Source organism: Amia ocellicauda, chromosome 1, assembly GCF_036373705.1.
Source record: "Amia ocellicauda isolate fAmiCal2 chromosome 1, fAmiCal2.hap1, whole genome shotgun sequence".
NCBI lineage: Eukaryota > Metazoa > Chordata > Actinopteri > Amiiformes > Amiidae > Amia > Amia ocellicauda.
The window spans coordinates 59,931,366-59,948,237 of NC_089850.1; the positions used below are offsets into that span (position 1 = coordinate 59,931,366).

A 16,872-nucleotide genomic window follows, 5' to 3' on the forward strand; every position below is an offset into this window, starting at 1 on the left:
CGGCACAACCCTAGTTGGTGTCATATTACTGCCAAGGAGTGCATTTCTATTCTACGTGTCTTCATTGATAATATGAGAGAGTCATGTGAAAAACAGTAATGGTTATTTGAGATCAACTTTGAAAATTATTATTATTATCAATGACAATAATTATATTAAATTAGATAATTAAATGACAAATATAACTTAAAATAAGCAGATTGTTTTATACTTTTAAAGCCTTCTAGCAATTGTCTCTACCTCTAAGTTAAAGTCAGAAAAAGTACAAAAATAAAAAATAAAAAAATAAAATTGAAAAACAAACATACAGACCATTTTCCTTTGCCAAGTTTCCACTGCATTTATGGGCATGTATGGAAACTCATGGGGCTTAACTCTGTGTGTGTAATTGATTCAAAAGAAGGACATCTGACAGAGACCTGCAAGATAGGCTAGCTGGCCAGAAGAGCCTTTTCACCTGCTGTCTACTGGCCACAAGTTTATTACAATGTTAGTTTGAGTTATTAGTTCATGGCAGTGACTCATCTCTTCTGTGTCTGCTGTGTTTTTTCCCTTTAGGGTCTATATAGTGACCTTCCCTGGAGTGATCAGTGGAGGCTCCCAAGCCAAGCTCTGTAGCAGCCTCCTCCATGCCACCGAACCCCTGCACCTGTCTGTGTCTCTGATCTCTGAGCAGGAAAAGAGGACTCTGCTGGACACGACCACAGATGGAACATTCACAGGCTGTGTGGATTTTCAGGTGGGCACTGAAACTGGCCAGGCAACTGCTCCCATAATCCATCATTGGTCTGTCAGTGAGGCAGTGAGGGAGGTAGGGGATTGCAGGACTTTAGAGCTGTCTCCCTAGGAAACAAATCCCTGCAGAAACATTCCTTATTAACAGAGTACCTTTTATCCAGAGTGAATTACACAGGTACAGTTATACCAGTGGGTTGATACCAGCCCACTGTGGGAGAATCTTGATCTCTGACTGGACGTTAACCCTTCTGGTTACCAAGCCCTGATCATTAGGTTACAAACCTGCCCTTTAGCTTTACCACTGATCGTCGACTGGAAACTTCTCTGTTTATAAGACTATTGAAAATCCCACTCTCCCTACCACAGTGTGAGCGGAAGTTTTAATTTGGAAAGCCCAGTTGCAGAGTAAATATCTTCAAACATTCAACTGTACATACACCTATCAGCAATAACATTATGACCACCTGCCTAATATTGTGTAGGTCCCCCTTTTGCCACCAAAACAGCCCTTACCCGTCGAGTCATGGACTCCACTGTATAGGTTTTATTGTTAATTGAAATTATACAAATCTGTCATAGTCCTAGATATCTTTTGAGTCGGAAGCACTGTCCAAGGGGCAGTTTTTTGAATATTTTATTACCATAGGAACCTCATTGAAACACGTTTCTATTGAAGCTGCCTGAGAGGCCCCTGTGTGAGCTACTCAATCAGACCCTTTCCTGTTTCCTTTTTCCTGTTTCTTCCCTTGCAACAGTAGGAAGTGAAAGTGTGCCTTTGCAGGGTAGTGAGGAGAACATTGGCCAGCGTCCTCCCAAGCCCTGATCTGCTCCTTTCTCTCCCACAGGCACCTCTGGTGGAAGAGGATACCACAGAGAATATAGAAGTTGAAATCCGTGGGGACACGTTCTTCTACAAACAGCGCTCTCTTGTCATGTTCAAAAAGACAAAAAGGCTCATGCAAATCATCCAGACGGACAAACCCATCTACAAACCGGGACAGAAAGGTTCTCCCTCCGTCCTGTCCTCCCTCTTCCTCTTTCTCTGAAGACGTGCATTGTTTTTGTACCAGTAGCGACATCAATACACCTATTTTGATATCAAGGCGTATTTTGCAGTCAGAGGGAACGATGGGGTGAATTGAGCTCTTTAAAAATGCCAGCAACTATTTGAAAGAGGAGAGGGTAGCTCGGTAAACTGGCTGAATACCGAACCAAGTTATTTCATACTTGCCATACATAGTGAGCTGCTGGTGCAGAGCGGTTGACAAACTCCAGCACAGTGGGGGAAACAGCAAATTCCACATCAACCAGCTTATGAATGTTACATATAGCACTATATTTATATTCATATGTATTTATAGTTAACTTATTAACATCTGTATTATATTATTTTTATAAATACATGCAGGATTTAATTTTACTTATAAACAGCAGCTCACTGCAAAATGAAGCCCTATTTCAGTATTTTATACATCCTTATTATCTATCACATCAGTTGCAATCTCAGTAAAAAGCAAAACCTTACATAATTTATCATCATCTGTCTTTTCTTTTGTTCAGTCCATTTCCGGATTGTTTCCCTCAACAAAGGTTTTGCCCCAATCAAGGCCTTGGTAAGGGAAAAGATGCACAGTGGCCTCTTAGCACACAGCTTCACATTCACAGGGTTTAAGGGACTAGTGCACTGATATTACTGAGAACAGCTGAAACAATCAATGAAACCACAAGCCATATTTCACAGACAGGAGGATGCATTGCTCAACAGCAGCTGCACTTAAGTAAGCATTTTTAGAAGCTAATCAGAGTTGTAAAAGTCCAACAGTCAACAACTGATCCTCATCAGATTAGGTAAACAGGAAACCCACGGTCAGAGGGGTTCATTCCAGTTGGCGTCAATGCACTGCCAGGAATGTGAAGTAGGGGAAAGGAGGCTGATGTGGGTGGACAGCTAAACACATAAGAGTGATTTGCACAGTTAGATGAAACTCAGTGTGGGTCAGGGACAGGCATGGGTGGGAGACCTTTATCTTCTGTAGCTTGTGTCATGGAGCACAGGAGTGCAAATAAATGGTAAATAAATACAATACACAAACACATACTAAAAACTCTGGATAATAATAATAATAATAATAATAATAATAATAATAATAATAATAATAATAATAATAATAATAATATTTATTTAGACAGCCAAAGCCCAAAGAGAAATGATCCACAAACCTTGTGTTTTAGAGACAATCAATCAGCCTATATATTGTATGCAGTATATGAATACCACTGTGAACATTTCATCATAGTAGGGTTCAGACATTGTCGATAGGCGGCACCCTAGATAGATAACAATAAACTTGGCTATTTGTGAAGTATGTTGATTACCCAAAGTAAATACACACTAATGTGTTTGTATTTGTCTTTTTACAGTACAGCACTGTGGAGATCAGGGTAAGTGCATGTTGTCAAGCAATATGTGTGATTTACATCACCCCAAGCAACTGTTGTATCAGAGACATGGGGCCATCTGCATTATTATTATTATTATTATTATTATTATTATTATTATTATTATTTATTTATTTATTTATTAGCAGATGCCCTTATCTAGGGTGATTAAACATTCAGTATCTCTCAAGTCAGTTGGTTAGTAAAAAATATATATAACAAAATATTTGCATAAGATAAGGTTGTGTTCTTATGGTTGCTTGATTGATGATGGTACTGTGAAACTATAGGTACGTTTACAATGTCATTTCTGATCCGGATCAAATGCATCAGTTCCATTTAATCCTGCTTAGAAATGGCAGTGTAAGCACTCAGGGCTCGGATCAAATGTACCTCTCAGGGAGATGGTACAGATCAGGGGAGGCTCCTCAGAGGAGGAAGGGGAGGACCATATTCTTCAGTGACATTCATAAAAATTAAAATTAAACATTTTACAAAATACATTCACATCACAAAATACCAGATTACAACCAATCTTTTGCAACAAAGGTCTACAGTTCTCTCAACAGCGCCCTCTAGGGTAGAACAACAGACCCAGAGGAAGATAATATCCATTCTCCTCTGAACTGTATTTCCAGAATACTGTATTTCCTATGGAAGCTCATGGTTACTCCTCTATTCCATACAATTACACAATAAACATATGCCTCACGGAGGATGTCCTGTGAGGCTTCGAACAATCAGATCTATTACAGAATTAACTGACATATTTCCACCAAATCAAAGTATCCAGACTGAACAAGGAGGTGTGCATGCGTATTAGGAGTGTAGTGAGTCAGTGAAGTTGGATAGAGAGAGAGACTGACATTGAGATTGTGACATTTACATTCTAATTAGCTTTGATGATGATGAGCCAACCTGTTCACTGCTACTCTCTGATGAACCGACCTTATCCCATTCCCCACAATATTACTTATAAATAAATAATTTGTCTTAGACTTTCATCAAGCTTTGCCATCTGTGTGTCCGCGTCTAAACTGCAAGTCTCCCACTGGTAGAGATCCGGATCAAATCGGTAGCATTTGATCCTGGCAGTGTGGACGCTCGCCTGACTCAAGTTCCAGCATGCACTGGATCAGCGTTTGATTTAAAGCCAGGTGGCAGACAAACAACCTTCACATCAGTGAGAAGATGGCTTGTTATTTTTTGTTAAAATTATAACAATTGTATTTTTATTTAAAATGCCCCAGTTGCGAAAAGTAAATGGCTTATTGCAGTACAGATACTTTTTAAAAAGAGAAGATTTACTGATTACCTCTAGATCTTTTACATGAAAGTATACAAGTGTAAGGAAATTGCGCAAATCTGAAGGGACCCACGTGTATTTTTTTTTTTTCAACACTATTTTTATTTACGTGTCTCCGGCCAAAGAGCGGCTGATTCGGCGCCATTGTACAACAGGCAGCAGAATGGAAGTAACACACAGTTCTACCACGTTGTGCCAACATAAATTAGGTTTCTACAACGTTGTGGCAACAAGTACAGGCAATTGTTCACTTTCAAAGAAAGAAAATGGAACAAAGTGCAAAATGTGTCCACTACGGGACAATGTACTGTCTCCACTTCAAATCTAAAAAAAATAAACATCTGGAGGTAAGATTTTATTTTTTGAATGTGTGCAGCCTTAATAGGATTATAACAAACAAAATAAACTGTATACTTTGTAAGTATTTAACGTACTTACAATTTAGAGAAGATACCTGTTTAAGTTTTCAAGAAAATGCGTTTCACATACCACTGATTAGCAGAAAACAAATCATGTGCCTTCATTAAAATGACAGTGAATGAGATACACCTTTGACATTAACGTATTCTTGATATGTCTGATTTATGTCGGTTTGTAAAAATGTAAAGTGTATCAAAATGCAGTTTCACTTGTTTAAAAATGCATACATTACAAAATGCAAAGTACAATATGCAAGAAAATTAAACCGATGCAGATCTTAATTACCATTTTAATTGTCTGTACTGTGGATAAAAATAAACAATTTCAATAGTCATCCATATTAGAATGTGTAGCATTTTGTTTCACTTCTTGAATTCAGCTGCTTTTGTTTTTTTAATAAAGGGAAAAAAAGTATTCCGAAAGTAATCTAAAAGTAGTCTGATTACGTTACTGACTTAAAGTTATGTATTGGATTAGGTTAAAGATTATTTTCAAAACAAGGTAATCAGTATTCTGTAATGGAATACTTTTAAAAGTAACCCTCCCAACCCTGCATATAATACATTTTGGAATTGCACTAGTGTGCATGCAAAGTCCCCTGGGGCTGCTGACAAGTTGATCCTGATCAAATGGCAGTGAAGATGCGACCTCACTGATCCTGATCAAATGTGCCAATGCATTTGATCGGGATCAGTGTAAAATCGCCTTTTAAGTTTGACTAATAATAAATAAAAACATTAGCACTGAGACCTGACTGAACACTTGCCTTTCTCAGTGACTGAACTCTCCTCCTGTCACATCGTCTGCAGAGCGCAGAACACAACACACCCGTAGATCTCTCTCCTTATGTGCAGTGTAGAGTTGTGTGAGTGTGGGGTCTACATACACAGTTGGACTAATGTGCCACGAGATGAAACGATACAGTTCTCAATATACTCCTTAATAGTTAACCAACTGTTAAACAGCTAGATCTTCTGTCTATACCTCTCTGACTACAATCCTCTCCCCAGGATCCAGATAGCAATCGTATTGCTCAGTGGCTAAACCAGACATCTAATAGGAGCATTCTGGAACTGTCACACCAGTTGAATTCAGAAGCCAAAGTGGGTGAATACTTTCTGACTGTCTGGAATAGCGACGGATGGAGAGATAACATTCAGTTCACTGTCAAGGAGTATGGTGAGTCTCTCTGGGGGAGATTCAGCTCTCCTCTCCTCAAAGCCCATTGACATTTAAATCTGTGCTCATAAGATCTACCATATTTTTAGCATTCATTTGTTCATCAAATTCAGGAAGATTTTGTTTGTTTGAACCATTTCAGTTGCTTATATTTGTGTGAACTCTGCAGTCTCCAAACCAAAATAGGAGAAGACTTTAGGTGCATATTAGGACAAAGAGTGTATCACTAATCCACACACAACTGATGATTTGAAAGAGGCAACAGAGCAAGAGGTGTGTTCAGTCTCCACAGATGGTTTGCCATTTGTACTACAGTATTTCAATATTGAATTTGGAAACAATATTTCACAGTGAGATGGATGTATATAATATATTTTGATTTGAGAACCATATTTCACAAGTATACTGATACTTCTAGTAAATAAATAAAGCATGAACTGACTGAGAAAGTGAAATGGTTTGATGACTAAAAACATCACCCTCAATGATCCAGGGTGCTGAGGGTCTGATCTGCAGCTGTTCTAACAATGTCATTTCCCCCTCTGCTTCCTGCCCACAGTCCTGCCCAAATTTGAGGTCACTGTAACAGGACCCTCACTGGTCACTGTCCTGGACACTGAAGTAAAAGTTCAAGGGTGTGCCAAGTGAGTCTAAATCGTCGACTGTTTCATCTGAATAACAATAAAATAATGTAATTGTAGATTCTATACATATATAGACATGCCCACGCGCAAGACATCATTTCTAAGTCAGGTCTCAGGTGCGGACTCATCACAAAGTGGCCAGCCAATCCAAGGCACAGCGGGTGCAGTAGTTTCAATATGTCAGCTGAAGCACAAATGCTGGCACATGTTGATGGTGGTAAATTGCTGCAGTACCAGGTGGTCATTAAAAACTGATTGGTAACTCAAAATAGTAGTATGAAGTTAATAGAATCTGGTTTATTGTTCATGACTGCAGAGCATAGAGATAATACACACAATGCATCAAAACATGGATGGACAAGTGAACAACCTTAGGTCTTAGGTCCAATTAGCATACATCTCAACTGAGGGAACTACTTTCAAGGCTGTATTGTTGACCTCCAATGCAAATAATGCCATAACAATTCTCAAACTTTGCCATTAGGAAAATAATAATACACACACACATATACAGTTAGGTCCATATATATTTGGACAGTGACACAATTGTCTTCTTTTTGGCTCTGCATGGCACCACAATGGATTTGAAAGGAAACAATTAAGATGTGCTTTAAGTGTAGACTTTCATCTTTAATTTGAGGTTAGTTACATCCAAATTGGGTGAACGGTGTATGAATTACACCCATTTTTATATGTGGTCCCCCCAATTTTAGGGGCTCAAAAGTATTTAGACAAACTAACCTAATCATAAATTAAATTGTAAGTTTCAATAATTTGTTGCAAATCCAATGACTGCCTGAAGTCTGGAACCCATAGACATCACCAGATGCTGGGTTTCATCCCTTGTGATGCTCTGCCAGGCCTGTACTGCAGCAGTCTATAGTACCTGCTTGTTCTTGGGGTTCAAAGCAAGTTGTTGAAGAAAAGGCAGTAATTTTAATTTTAATATATATATACAGTACTGTGCAAATGTTTAGGCAGGTGTGAAAAAATGCTGTCAAGTAAGAATGCTTTCAAAAATAGATATGATCATAGATTATATTTATCAATTAACAAAATGCAACAGTGAGTGAACAGAAGAAAAATCTACATTAAACCAATATTTGGTGTGACCACTCTTGAACAGCATCAATTCTTCTAGATACACTTGCACACAGTTTTTGAAGGAAGTCATCAGGTAGGTTGCACCAAAAATCTTGGAGAACTAACTACAGTTCTTCTGTGGATTTAGGCAGCCTCAGTTGCTTCTCTTTCTTCATGTAATCCCAGACAGACTTGATGATGTTGAGATCAGGGCTCTGTGGGGGCCATACCATCACTTCCAGGACTCCTTGTTTTTCTTTATGCTGAAGATAGTTCTTAATGACTGTCACTGTATGTTTGGGGTCATTGTCATGCTGCAGAATAAATTTGGGGCCAATCAGATGCCTCCCTGAAAGTATCGCATGATGGATATGAATCTGCCTGTACTTCTCAGCATTGAGGAGACCATTATCCATCTATCCATCCATCCATTTTCTACACCGCTTGTCCTGATGAGGGTCGCGGTGACAGCATACTAAGCAGGGCAGACCAGACTTCCCATTCCCCAGTGAAAGATTTCAGCTCCTCCTGGAGGATTCCCAACTGGTAGATATAATCCCTCCAGCATGCTCTGGGTCGGCCTCGGGGTCTCCGCCCAGTGGGGCGTGCCTGGTAGAGTTGTACAGGCAGCCTCCAGGGGGGCATCCTTACCAGATGCCCGAACCACCTCAACTGGCTCCTCTGGATCTGGAGAAGTAGCGACTCTACTCCGGATTACTGAGCTCCTCACCCTATCCCAAAGGGTGAGTCCAGCAACCCTGCGGAGAAACCTCTTTTCCGTTGCTTGTGCACGTGATCTTGTCCTTTCAGTCATTACCCAACGTTCATGACCATAGGTGAGAATGGGGAGGTAAACCATGAGCCTTGTCCAAGGATTCAGCTCCCGCTTCACCACCACGGACCGATACAGCGCCCACAATACTACAGACACTGCAGCGATCCGCCTCTCAATATCACGCTCCCCCTTTCCATCACTTGTGAACAAAACCCAGAGGTACTTAAACTCCACAAAGGACAGCTGCTCCACCCTACCCTGGAGTGGGCAATCCACTCTTTTCTGAGAGAGAACCATAGCCACAGACTTGGAGTTGCTGATTCTCATCCCAACCGCTTCACACTTGGCAGCAAACCGCTTGAGTGCATGTAGGAGATCACAGTCAGATTGGGCAAGAAGCACAACATCATCTGCAAACAGCAGCGATGCCACCTCCAAGCCCCCAAACTGGATACTCTCTCTACCTTGGCTGTGCCTTGATATCCTGTCCATGAAAATCACAAACAGTGGGTGAGTGAGTCCAGCACCCACCATGAACGTTTTCGACTTAACGCCGAGAATACGGATGCAGCTCTCGCTTTGGGAATAAAAGGACCAGGTGGAACGCATACGCGGCCCCATACTCCCACAACACCTCCCACAAGACATCCCAGGGAACACGGTCATATGCCTTCTCCAAGTCTACAAAACACATGTAGACTGGATTAGCATACTCCCATGCCCCCTTAAATATCTGTGAAAGAACAAAGAGCAGGTCCGTTGCTCCACGGCCCAGACGGAATCCACATTGTTCCTGCTGAATCCAAGGTTCAACTATAGGATGAAGTCTCCTCTCCAGCACTCTGGCATAGGGTTTACCAGGGAGGCTGAGGAATGTGATCCCTCTATAGTTGGAACACACCCTCTGGTCCCCTTTCTTAAAGATGGGGACCACCACCCCAGTTTGCCAATCCAAAGAAACTGTACCTGCCTTCCACACAACATTGAAGAGGTACGTTAGCCACGCCACCCCAAAACTGTCCTGCTCTTTCAACATCTCTGGACGAATCTCGTCTACCCCTGCAGCTTTACCGCCGTGGAGGCCCTCGACCGCCACAGCAACCTCAGCTACAGTGATAGACCCAATCTCACTGGAGCTATCCAGCACTGCCTCCTGCAAGGAGGGCGTGTCCATTGGGTTGAGGAGTTAATTCAAAGTTTTCCTTCCACCTCTCAACAATCTCCCCAGTAGTGGACAGTGTTTCCCCACCCTTGCTGAGAACAGCTTGGGTGCCGTCCTGCTTGCCAGAACAACTTTGAAGCCATCTGATAGTCATTCTCCATGGCCTCTCCAAACTCCTCCCATACCCAGGTTTTCGCTTTGGTGACCTCTACTGCTGCAGCTCTCTTGGCCAGCCGGTACCTCTCAATCGACTCCGGAGACGTATATGCGAGCATCGCTCGGAAGGCCTCCTTCTTCGACTTGACAGCTTCCCTCACCACTGGTGTCCACCTGTGGGTCCCATGGTTGCCACCTTGACAGGCACCAACCACCTTCATGTCACAGTTTGTTGAGGCCGCCTCCACAATCGAGGTCTTGAACAAGGTCCATTCAGACTCAATGTCCTTGACCTCACTCAAATCTTTCCTCACGTTATCATCAGCCAGACGTTCCTAGCAGACCCTCACTGCTCGTTTGTGTCTCCCATGTCTATCCAGCCAGTGTCCCGTCCGTCGGATCCAACTCGCCACCAAGTGGTGATCATTTGACAGCTCTGCCCCTCTCTTCACCCAAGTGTCCAAAACATATGGCCTTAGGTCTGATGATACAGTGAGGGAAAAAAGTATTTGATCCCCTGCTGATTTTGTACGTTTGCCCACTGACAAAGAAAAGTGTATTTTAACAGTGAGAGACAGAATAACAACAAGAAAATCCAGAAAAAAACGCATTTCAAAAAAGTTATAAATTGATTTGCATGTTAATGAGGAAAATAAGTATTTGACCCCTTCGTCTTAGTACTTAGGCAAAACCTTGTTGGCAATCACAGAGGTCAGACATTTCTTCTAGTTGGCCACCAGGTTTGCACACATCTCAGGAGGGATTTTGCTCCACTCCTCTTTGCAGATCCTCTCCAAGTCATTAAGGTTTCGAGGCTGACGTTTGGCAACTCGAACCTTCAGCTCCCTCCTCAGATTTTCTATGGGATTAAGGTCTGGAGACTGGCTAAGCCACTCCAGGACCTTAATGTGCTTCTTCTTGAGCCACTCCTTTGTTGCCTTGGCTGTGTGTTTTGGGTCATTGTCATGCTGGAATACCCATCCATGACCCATTTTCAATGCCCTGGCTGAGGGAAGGAGGTTCTCACCCAAGATTTGACGGTACATGGCCTCGTCCATCGTCCCTTTGATGCGGTGCAGTTGTCCTGTCTCCTTAGCAGAAAAACACCCCCAAAGCATAATGTTTCCAACTCCATGTTTGATGGTGGGGATGGTGTTCTTGGGGTCATTCCTCCTCCTCCAAACACAGCGAGTTAAGTTGATGCCAAAGAGCTTGATTTTGGTCTCATCTGAGCACAACACTTTCACCCAGTTCTCCTCTGAATCATTCAGATTGGCAAACTTCAGACGGGCCTGTACAACAGAGACTACAGAGTCAGTAGGTTGCACCCTATCGAGCACCATACCCACCTTCTTCAAGAAGGCCGAATACTCTGAACTGCTGTTCGATGCATACGCACAGACAACAGTCAAAGTTTTCCTCTCTGAGACACAAAGCCTCATCGAGGCGACCCTCTCGTCTACAGGGACAAACTCCAACTGTGTGTCACCCAGCCTGGGACTTGTGAGTATCCCCACACCTGCCTGGGGCCCCTCACAGAGGTCCACTCCGGAGTAGGAGAGAGACCACCCCCGATTGAGAAGTTTGGTTCCATCTACGGTCCTCAACGTTGCCCGTTTCTTCAAAAGATCTGGAAACCCATGTCTGCCTTGAATTTTCTGCCTGGGAGAGACCTTGCTGATGCAGTATAACTACCTTGTGTCTTGTTGCTGTGCTCAGTCTTGCCATGGTGTATGACTTTTGACAGTAAACTGACTTCAGCAACCTCACCTTGTTAGTTTGGCTGTTCCTTAGCCAGTTTTATTCCTCTGACACAGCTGTTTCAGTTTCAGTTAATGATCGTGTTATATAAAAAATATTGACAGTTACTCGTCAAACATTCCAATGTCTCCGGCTATGTAACAGTACATATCTGCAAATTCTGGCTCGAATTAAGCCCTTGTATATTCATAAAACACACACACTATATATAGATGTGTATACACAATATAACATTTAATTAAATATTGTTCTACATTTCCAGCTGTAACTGCATTCAAGTTTAGAACACTGAAAAAGTATCAACCAGGGATTGATGTTCCCCTGGACCCAAGTCTACAATGTTTATTGTATTTGTATTGATATCAAACAGCCATGACAGCAATCAAACTCTGAAAGTGGATGAAGTGTATTTAAATGTGTGCAAATTAGCACAAAAATGACCTGACTAGTAGCTTTGACTGACCAATCCTCTGTTTATTCATTGTTTTTTATATTTAAAAAAAGCAAGTTCTGTTTTGCAGAAAGATATTGTACTATTTCAGGCTTATTGCTAATGGTATTTCAGCACTGACAAAAACAACAAATCATAGGAGAGGCGATTCTGCTTTAGTGCAATGACCATTTCTGAACAGACTGCCCTTTTAGCGGAGCACTTGCAGTACTGTCCCTCTACAGTCTCACTACTGCTTCTCCCCGGCTGGAACTAGGGCACCCCTATAGATTTCCTTGCACCCCGTGACCGGCTCCCCCAATCATGGCACCCCCTGTTTCCACTCTGGGTTTACCCTCAATTTCAGAAACAACAACAATAAATCCCCTTAATAACACAAATCCAACAACAAACTGCCCTACCCCTAGACACAGAACTGACAATCACAAAACACACTACAGTCCCTCCACAAACAGTCCCAGATTGCTACAATATTGTAATGTAGCGGTGAAAAGAAGCAACCCACCACTCACTTCTTTGCAAAATGGGTTTATTAAATTCACTGACCTCCTGACCTCTAAACCTGCCGATAATGTATGGTGTAGGTCCTCACAAGGGGGTGCCAACTCTCTAAACCAGAACCCCTGTACCTGCCCTTATAAACCCCAAGCATTGTGTGACTACCATGCAAGTCCAACCTCCCTACTCACCAATCCCCACGTGTTCACCCACAACAACCAATAAAGCAAATTCATCCCACAATTACACGTAAGGTGCCCTAGCGCTCCTGTTGCTTACGGCATACTGCTACACCAATATGCAAGAGAAACTAGTCCCCAACAGGATTATTCACGTATGGTTTAGAATATAAGAACATAAGAAAGTTTACAAACAACAGGAGGCCATTCGACCCATCGTGCTTGTTTGGTGTCCATTAATAACTGAGTGATCCAAGGATCCTATTCAGTCTTTTTTTTAAATGTTCCCAAACTTTCAGCTTCTACCACATTGCTGGGGAGTTTGTTCCAGATTGTGATGACTCTTTGTGTGAAGAAGTGTCTCCTGCTTTCTCTTTTGAATGCCTTGAAGCCCAATTTCCATTTGTGTCCCTGGGTGCGTGTGTCCCTGCTGATCTGGAAAAGCTCCTCTGGTTTGATATGGTCGATGCCTTTCATGATTTTGAAGACTTGGATCAAGTCCCCACGTAGTCTCCTCTGTTCCAGGGTGAAAAGGTTCAGTTCAAGAGCAGCGATATCCTTCTTGAAGTGTGGTGCCCAGAACTGCACACAGTATTCCAGATGAGCTCTAACTACCGCATTGTACAGTCTTAACATTACTTCCCTTGTTTTAAATTCTACACTTTTGACAATATACCCTAACATTTTGTTTGCCTTTTTTATTGCTTCCCCACATTGCTTGGATGGAGAAAGTGAGGAGTCCACATAGACTCCTAGGTCTTTCTCATGCGATACTTCATCTAGTTCTGTTCCTCCCATAGTGTAATTATAGTGGACATTTTTGTTACCTGCATGTATTACCTTGCACTTGTCCACATTTAATTTCATCTGCCAGGTGTCGGCCCACAACTGAATATTATCTAAGTCCCTTTGAATAACCTGTGCTGCCGAGTTTGTATCTGCTGAGCCACCTATTTTACTATCATCTGCAAATTTGCCAAGTTTGCTAACTATCCCAGAGTCCAGATCATTAATATAGATTAGAAAAAGCAAAGGCCCTAATACTGATCCCTGTGGAACTCCACTAACAACCTCACTCCAGTTAGAAGCAACTCCTCTAATCGACACCCTCTGTTTCCTATACATCAACCAGTTCATAATCCTATAATACGGCATATAGCACTAGATGGGGGGTACCCCCTGGCACGCTTCAATATATCACTTACACCGCATTTCAAACATCTGCAGACATTTATTAATTTTCACCAAAATGTTGCCACTGAGCAAACACAAATTAAAATGATCTGCCAAAAAACTCAGTAATTCACAACATCCTATACAGGGTTTGTATTTGACAATGCTGTGTGGATTGAAGTTAAAGTTTATGATCCTAAGTGTTTCTGGCTGACGGCTTTGTTCAAATGGACTTGTATTCAAAAGGGAACTGTTGCAGTCAATACTGTAAATAGTTCTAAGCCTCCCACTCCATGTTCCTGCAGAAGCTCTTGTCTGGCAAATAGTGATGTGGCCAGGTGGAGCCAAATGACAAACGTCAAATGTCATAGTCAGTAGTTAACCATTGATTCAGTTGTGTGTCGCTCTAAGGTCTCGCAGCAACAGGAACCAATGGGCAACATTCTGGATTCACACTCGAGACCCACAGTAGGGCCCATTATACATCCAGGTTTGGCATGTGTGGAACTACATTCATGTGTCATTGTCTTGCAGGTACACGTATGGGAAGTCGGTGTCAGGAAGAGCACAGCTTGAATTATGCACCGGATATTTGTCCAGTAAAAGCTGTATGAAATCTTTGTCAGCGGAAGTAAGTGTCTTAGAATGACCCAGCACCAACATCCAACAATTTGTAAGAGCTGAACTTAGTTTCTTAATTGTGTGTAATGCCCACTTACTTACTGCAGATAGTCATTGACCATGGTGCTAATTAATTCCAACACAGCCGTTTTTGTACTTTTATACCGCTAGAAGCATCTTTTTTGCTTATGTTTGTTTCCTTGTTTGGCACTATGAATGTTCTCTTGGGAGATTCTTCTGGAACCGGTCCTGGCTGACAATGTTGGTGTGTGTGCTGTTGCTCTCCTAGGTGGACAAGACTGGCTGTGTTTCTCACACGTTCAACATCACATCTTTCAAGGATACATATATTTCTGAGTTTGAAGTCAATGTCGATTTTCAAGAAGATGAAACAGGTAACCTACTTTTAAGAGTCATACATATAATGTTTAGCCAGGTAATTTCAGAGACAGATGTTATCAGGGTCAGAGGAAAAGGGCCCATGTTGCTAGGAACAGTAATTCTTAATTTAAATTGTTGAGAAACCTGACCAAAGTCTGACAAATAGCATAGACAGTCACCACCTTCATAACAGATTAATGTTGTGAGATCCACTCTATACTCTATTACCACACATTGATGAGCAAGAGCTGCAAATCTAGTGATAGATGACTTTCCATACCTCAGTGTAGTTTTTAAGAGGAAACAAGAGAGAGGGCAGGACAGAGAGAGGTCACCTTCCAATCCAGTTAATCCTAGATGTATTTTAAATAAGTTATTTATGACATCTTCAGCAAATATAAGTAAATCTCAACTCTTAGCTTAGCGATACATGTGTTATGGTGTTCTATGATGTAGAGGTCTTTTTGCCACAAAAATCCATCAAGCACTGTCATTACATTTGCTGTCCAGATGAACACAACATTGATCACTGTGCCATTTTAACAGAAAATAACCTCCACACAACACAGCACCGCTAGTGCAATACATTTCCCAAAGGGGGAGGTTTATCCTGTTAATTATGCTAATGTTGTAATTAAAGCTGAAACGTTAACCATTTTCCATCCATTTTCTACAAAGTCAACACTTGTCTTTGCATTGATGTAGCAGTGTCCAATTGTATTACAAGGTAACCAGCAAGTTCACACGGACAGAATCAACACAGGTTCTTCCTTCCCACGACAGTAATTAGACACTTAGTTATTAATGGACACCAAACGAGAATGATGGGTCGAATGGCCTCCTCTCATTTGTATACTTTCTTATGTTCTTATATTCTTATGTACTTGAATTCAATCTCTATTATGAATTTCCAGGTGTATTGATGAGCAAAACGACTTCCTTACCTTACACCAGAATAATGGGAAAAGTCAGTTTTGTGGACACACCCAAGTTCTATCAGAGGGGAATTGTGTTTGAAGGCAAGGTGAGTGATTTTCTTGCTGGGGTAAATAAATTAATATTCTTTAAAAAAATTCTCTTGTGTCTTTCACATCATAGAATCCCAAGGCTTTGTAGGTTTAATACCATCAGCACACATCTAATAGTTTTAACAAGGTACAGTATGTGATACATACATAAATGGTAAAATAGTACAAAATGTACTGAAATACAGGATCAAATATAGATTAATTGAAATCACCTACTCCAACCTACATTTCAAAGCTGGCTTTAAGCAATGTTCCTGTTCATGACACAGTGAACTGCAATCTTCCAGGCATTACAAACTCGAGGAAACAGTCAAAATACAAATGCAGAAGGGAAATAAAACCACATGTTAGAAAGTGTCAGTAATAAATGACCTGGCACTTGCAATCACTTTACCCTTATTTTTGTCCAGGTGAAGGCAGTGGGGGCAGATTCTTTGCCCTTAGTGAATGAGACTATCTGTTTCACTATAAATTGGAACAATAAATATCTGTTGAATGCTACAACTGACAGCAAAGGAATCGCGCACTTCTCTCTCAACTCTTCAGACTGGACCTCAGAGTACATCTTCATCAGGGTGAGTACATTTAAAGTCAGACTGGATAGGATCCTTGGATCACTTAGTTATTAATGGACACCAAACGAGCACGATGGGGCGAATGGCCTCCTCTCATTTGTAAACTTTCTTATGTTCTTATAATGGGGTATGGCATGCCAAATTTTCATTTAGAGATCAAAATGCATTTCAAGATATCTTCAAATATTTAGAGATATCTCTAAATCATTTAAATATATCTTTAAATCATTTAGATTTATTTGCAAACCATTTAGATATATCTAAATAAGATGATTTTTAAATATCAGATATCTTTAAATTACA

General features: G+C 41.3%; 1 protein-coding gene across 2 annotated transcripts in view; it reads left to right on the plus strand.

The window, feature by feature from the left end:
* LOC136755257 (alpha-2-macroglobulin) overlaps nucleotides 1–16,872 on the plus strand; it is a 52,422-nt gene that overhangs the window by 3,264 nt on the left and 32,286 nt on the right. For both annotated transcript variants that reach the window (XM_066711731.1, XM_066711736.1), the window contains exons 2-11: nucleotides 559–739; nucleotides 1,584–1,743; nucleotides 2,299–2,351; nucleotides 3,160–3,180; nucleotides 5,914–6,082; nucleotides 6,642–6,726; nucleotides 14,499–14,595; nucleotides 14,875–14,980; nucleotides 15,881–15,990; nucleotides 16,405–16,569. In XM_066711731.1, the coding sequence (XP_066567828.1) occupies nucleotides 559–739; nucleotides 1,584–1,743; nucleotides 2,299–2,351; nucleotides 3,160–3,180; nucleotides 5,914–6,082; nucleotides 6,642–6,726; nucleotides 14,499–14,595; nucleotides 14,875–14,980; nucleotides 15,881–15,990; nucleotides 16,405–16,569 (1,147 nt within the window). The remainder of the gene's footprint in view (nucleotides 1–558; nucleotides 740–1,583; nucleotides 1,744–2,298; nucleotides 2,352–3,159; nucleotides 3,181–5,913; nucleotides 6,083–6,641; nucleotides 6,727–14,498; nucleotides 14,596–14,874; nucleotides 14,981–15,880; nucleotides 15,991–16,404; nucleotides 16,570–16,872) is intronic.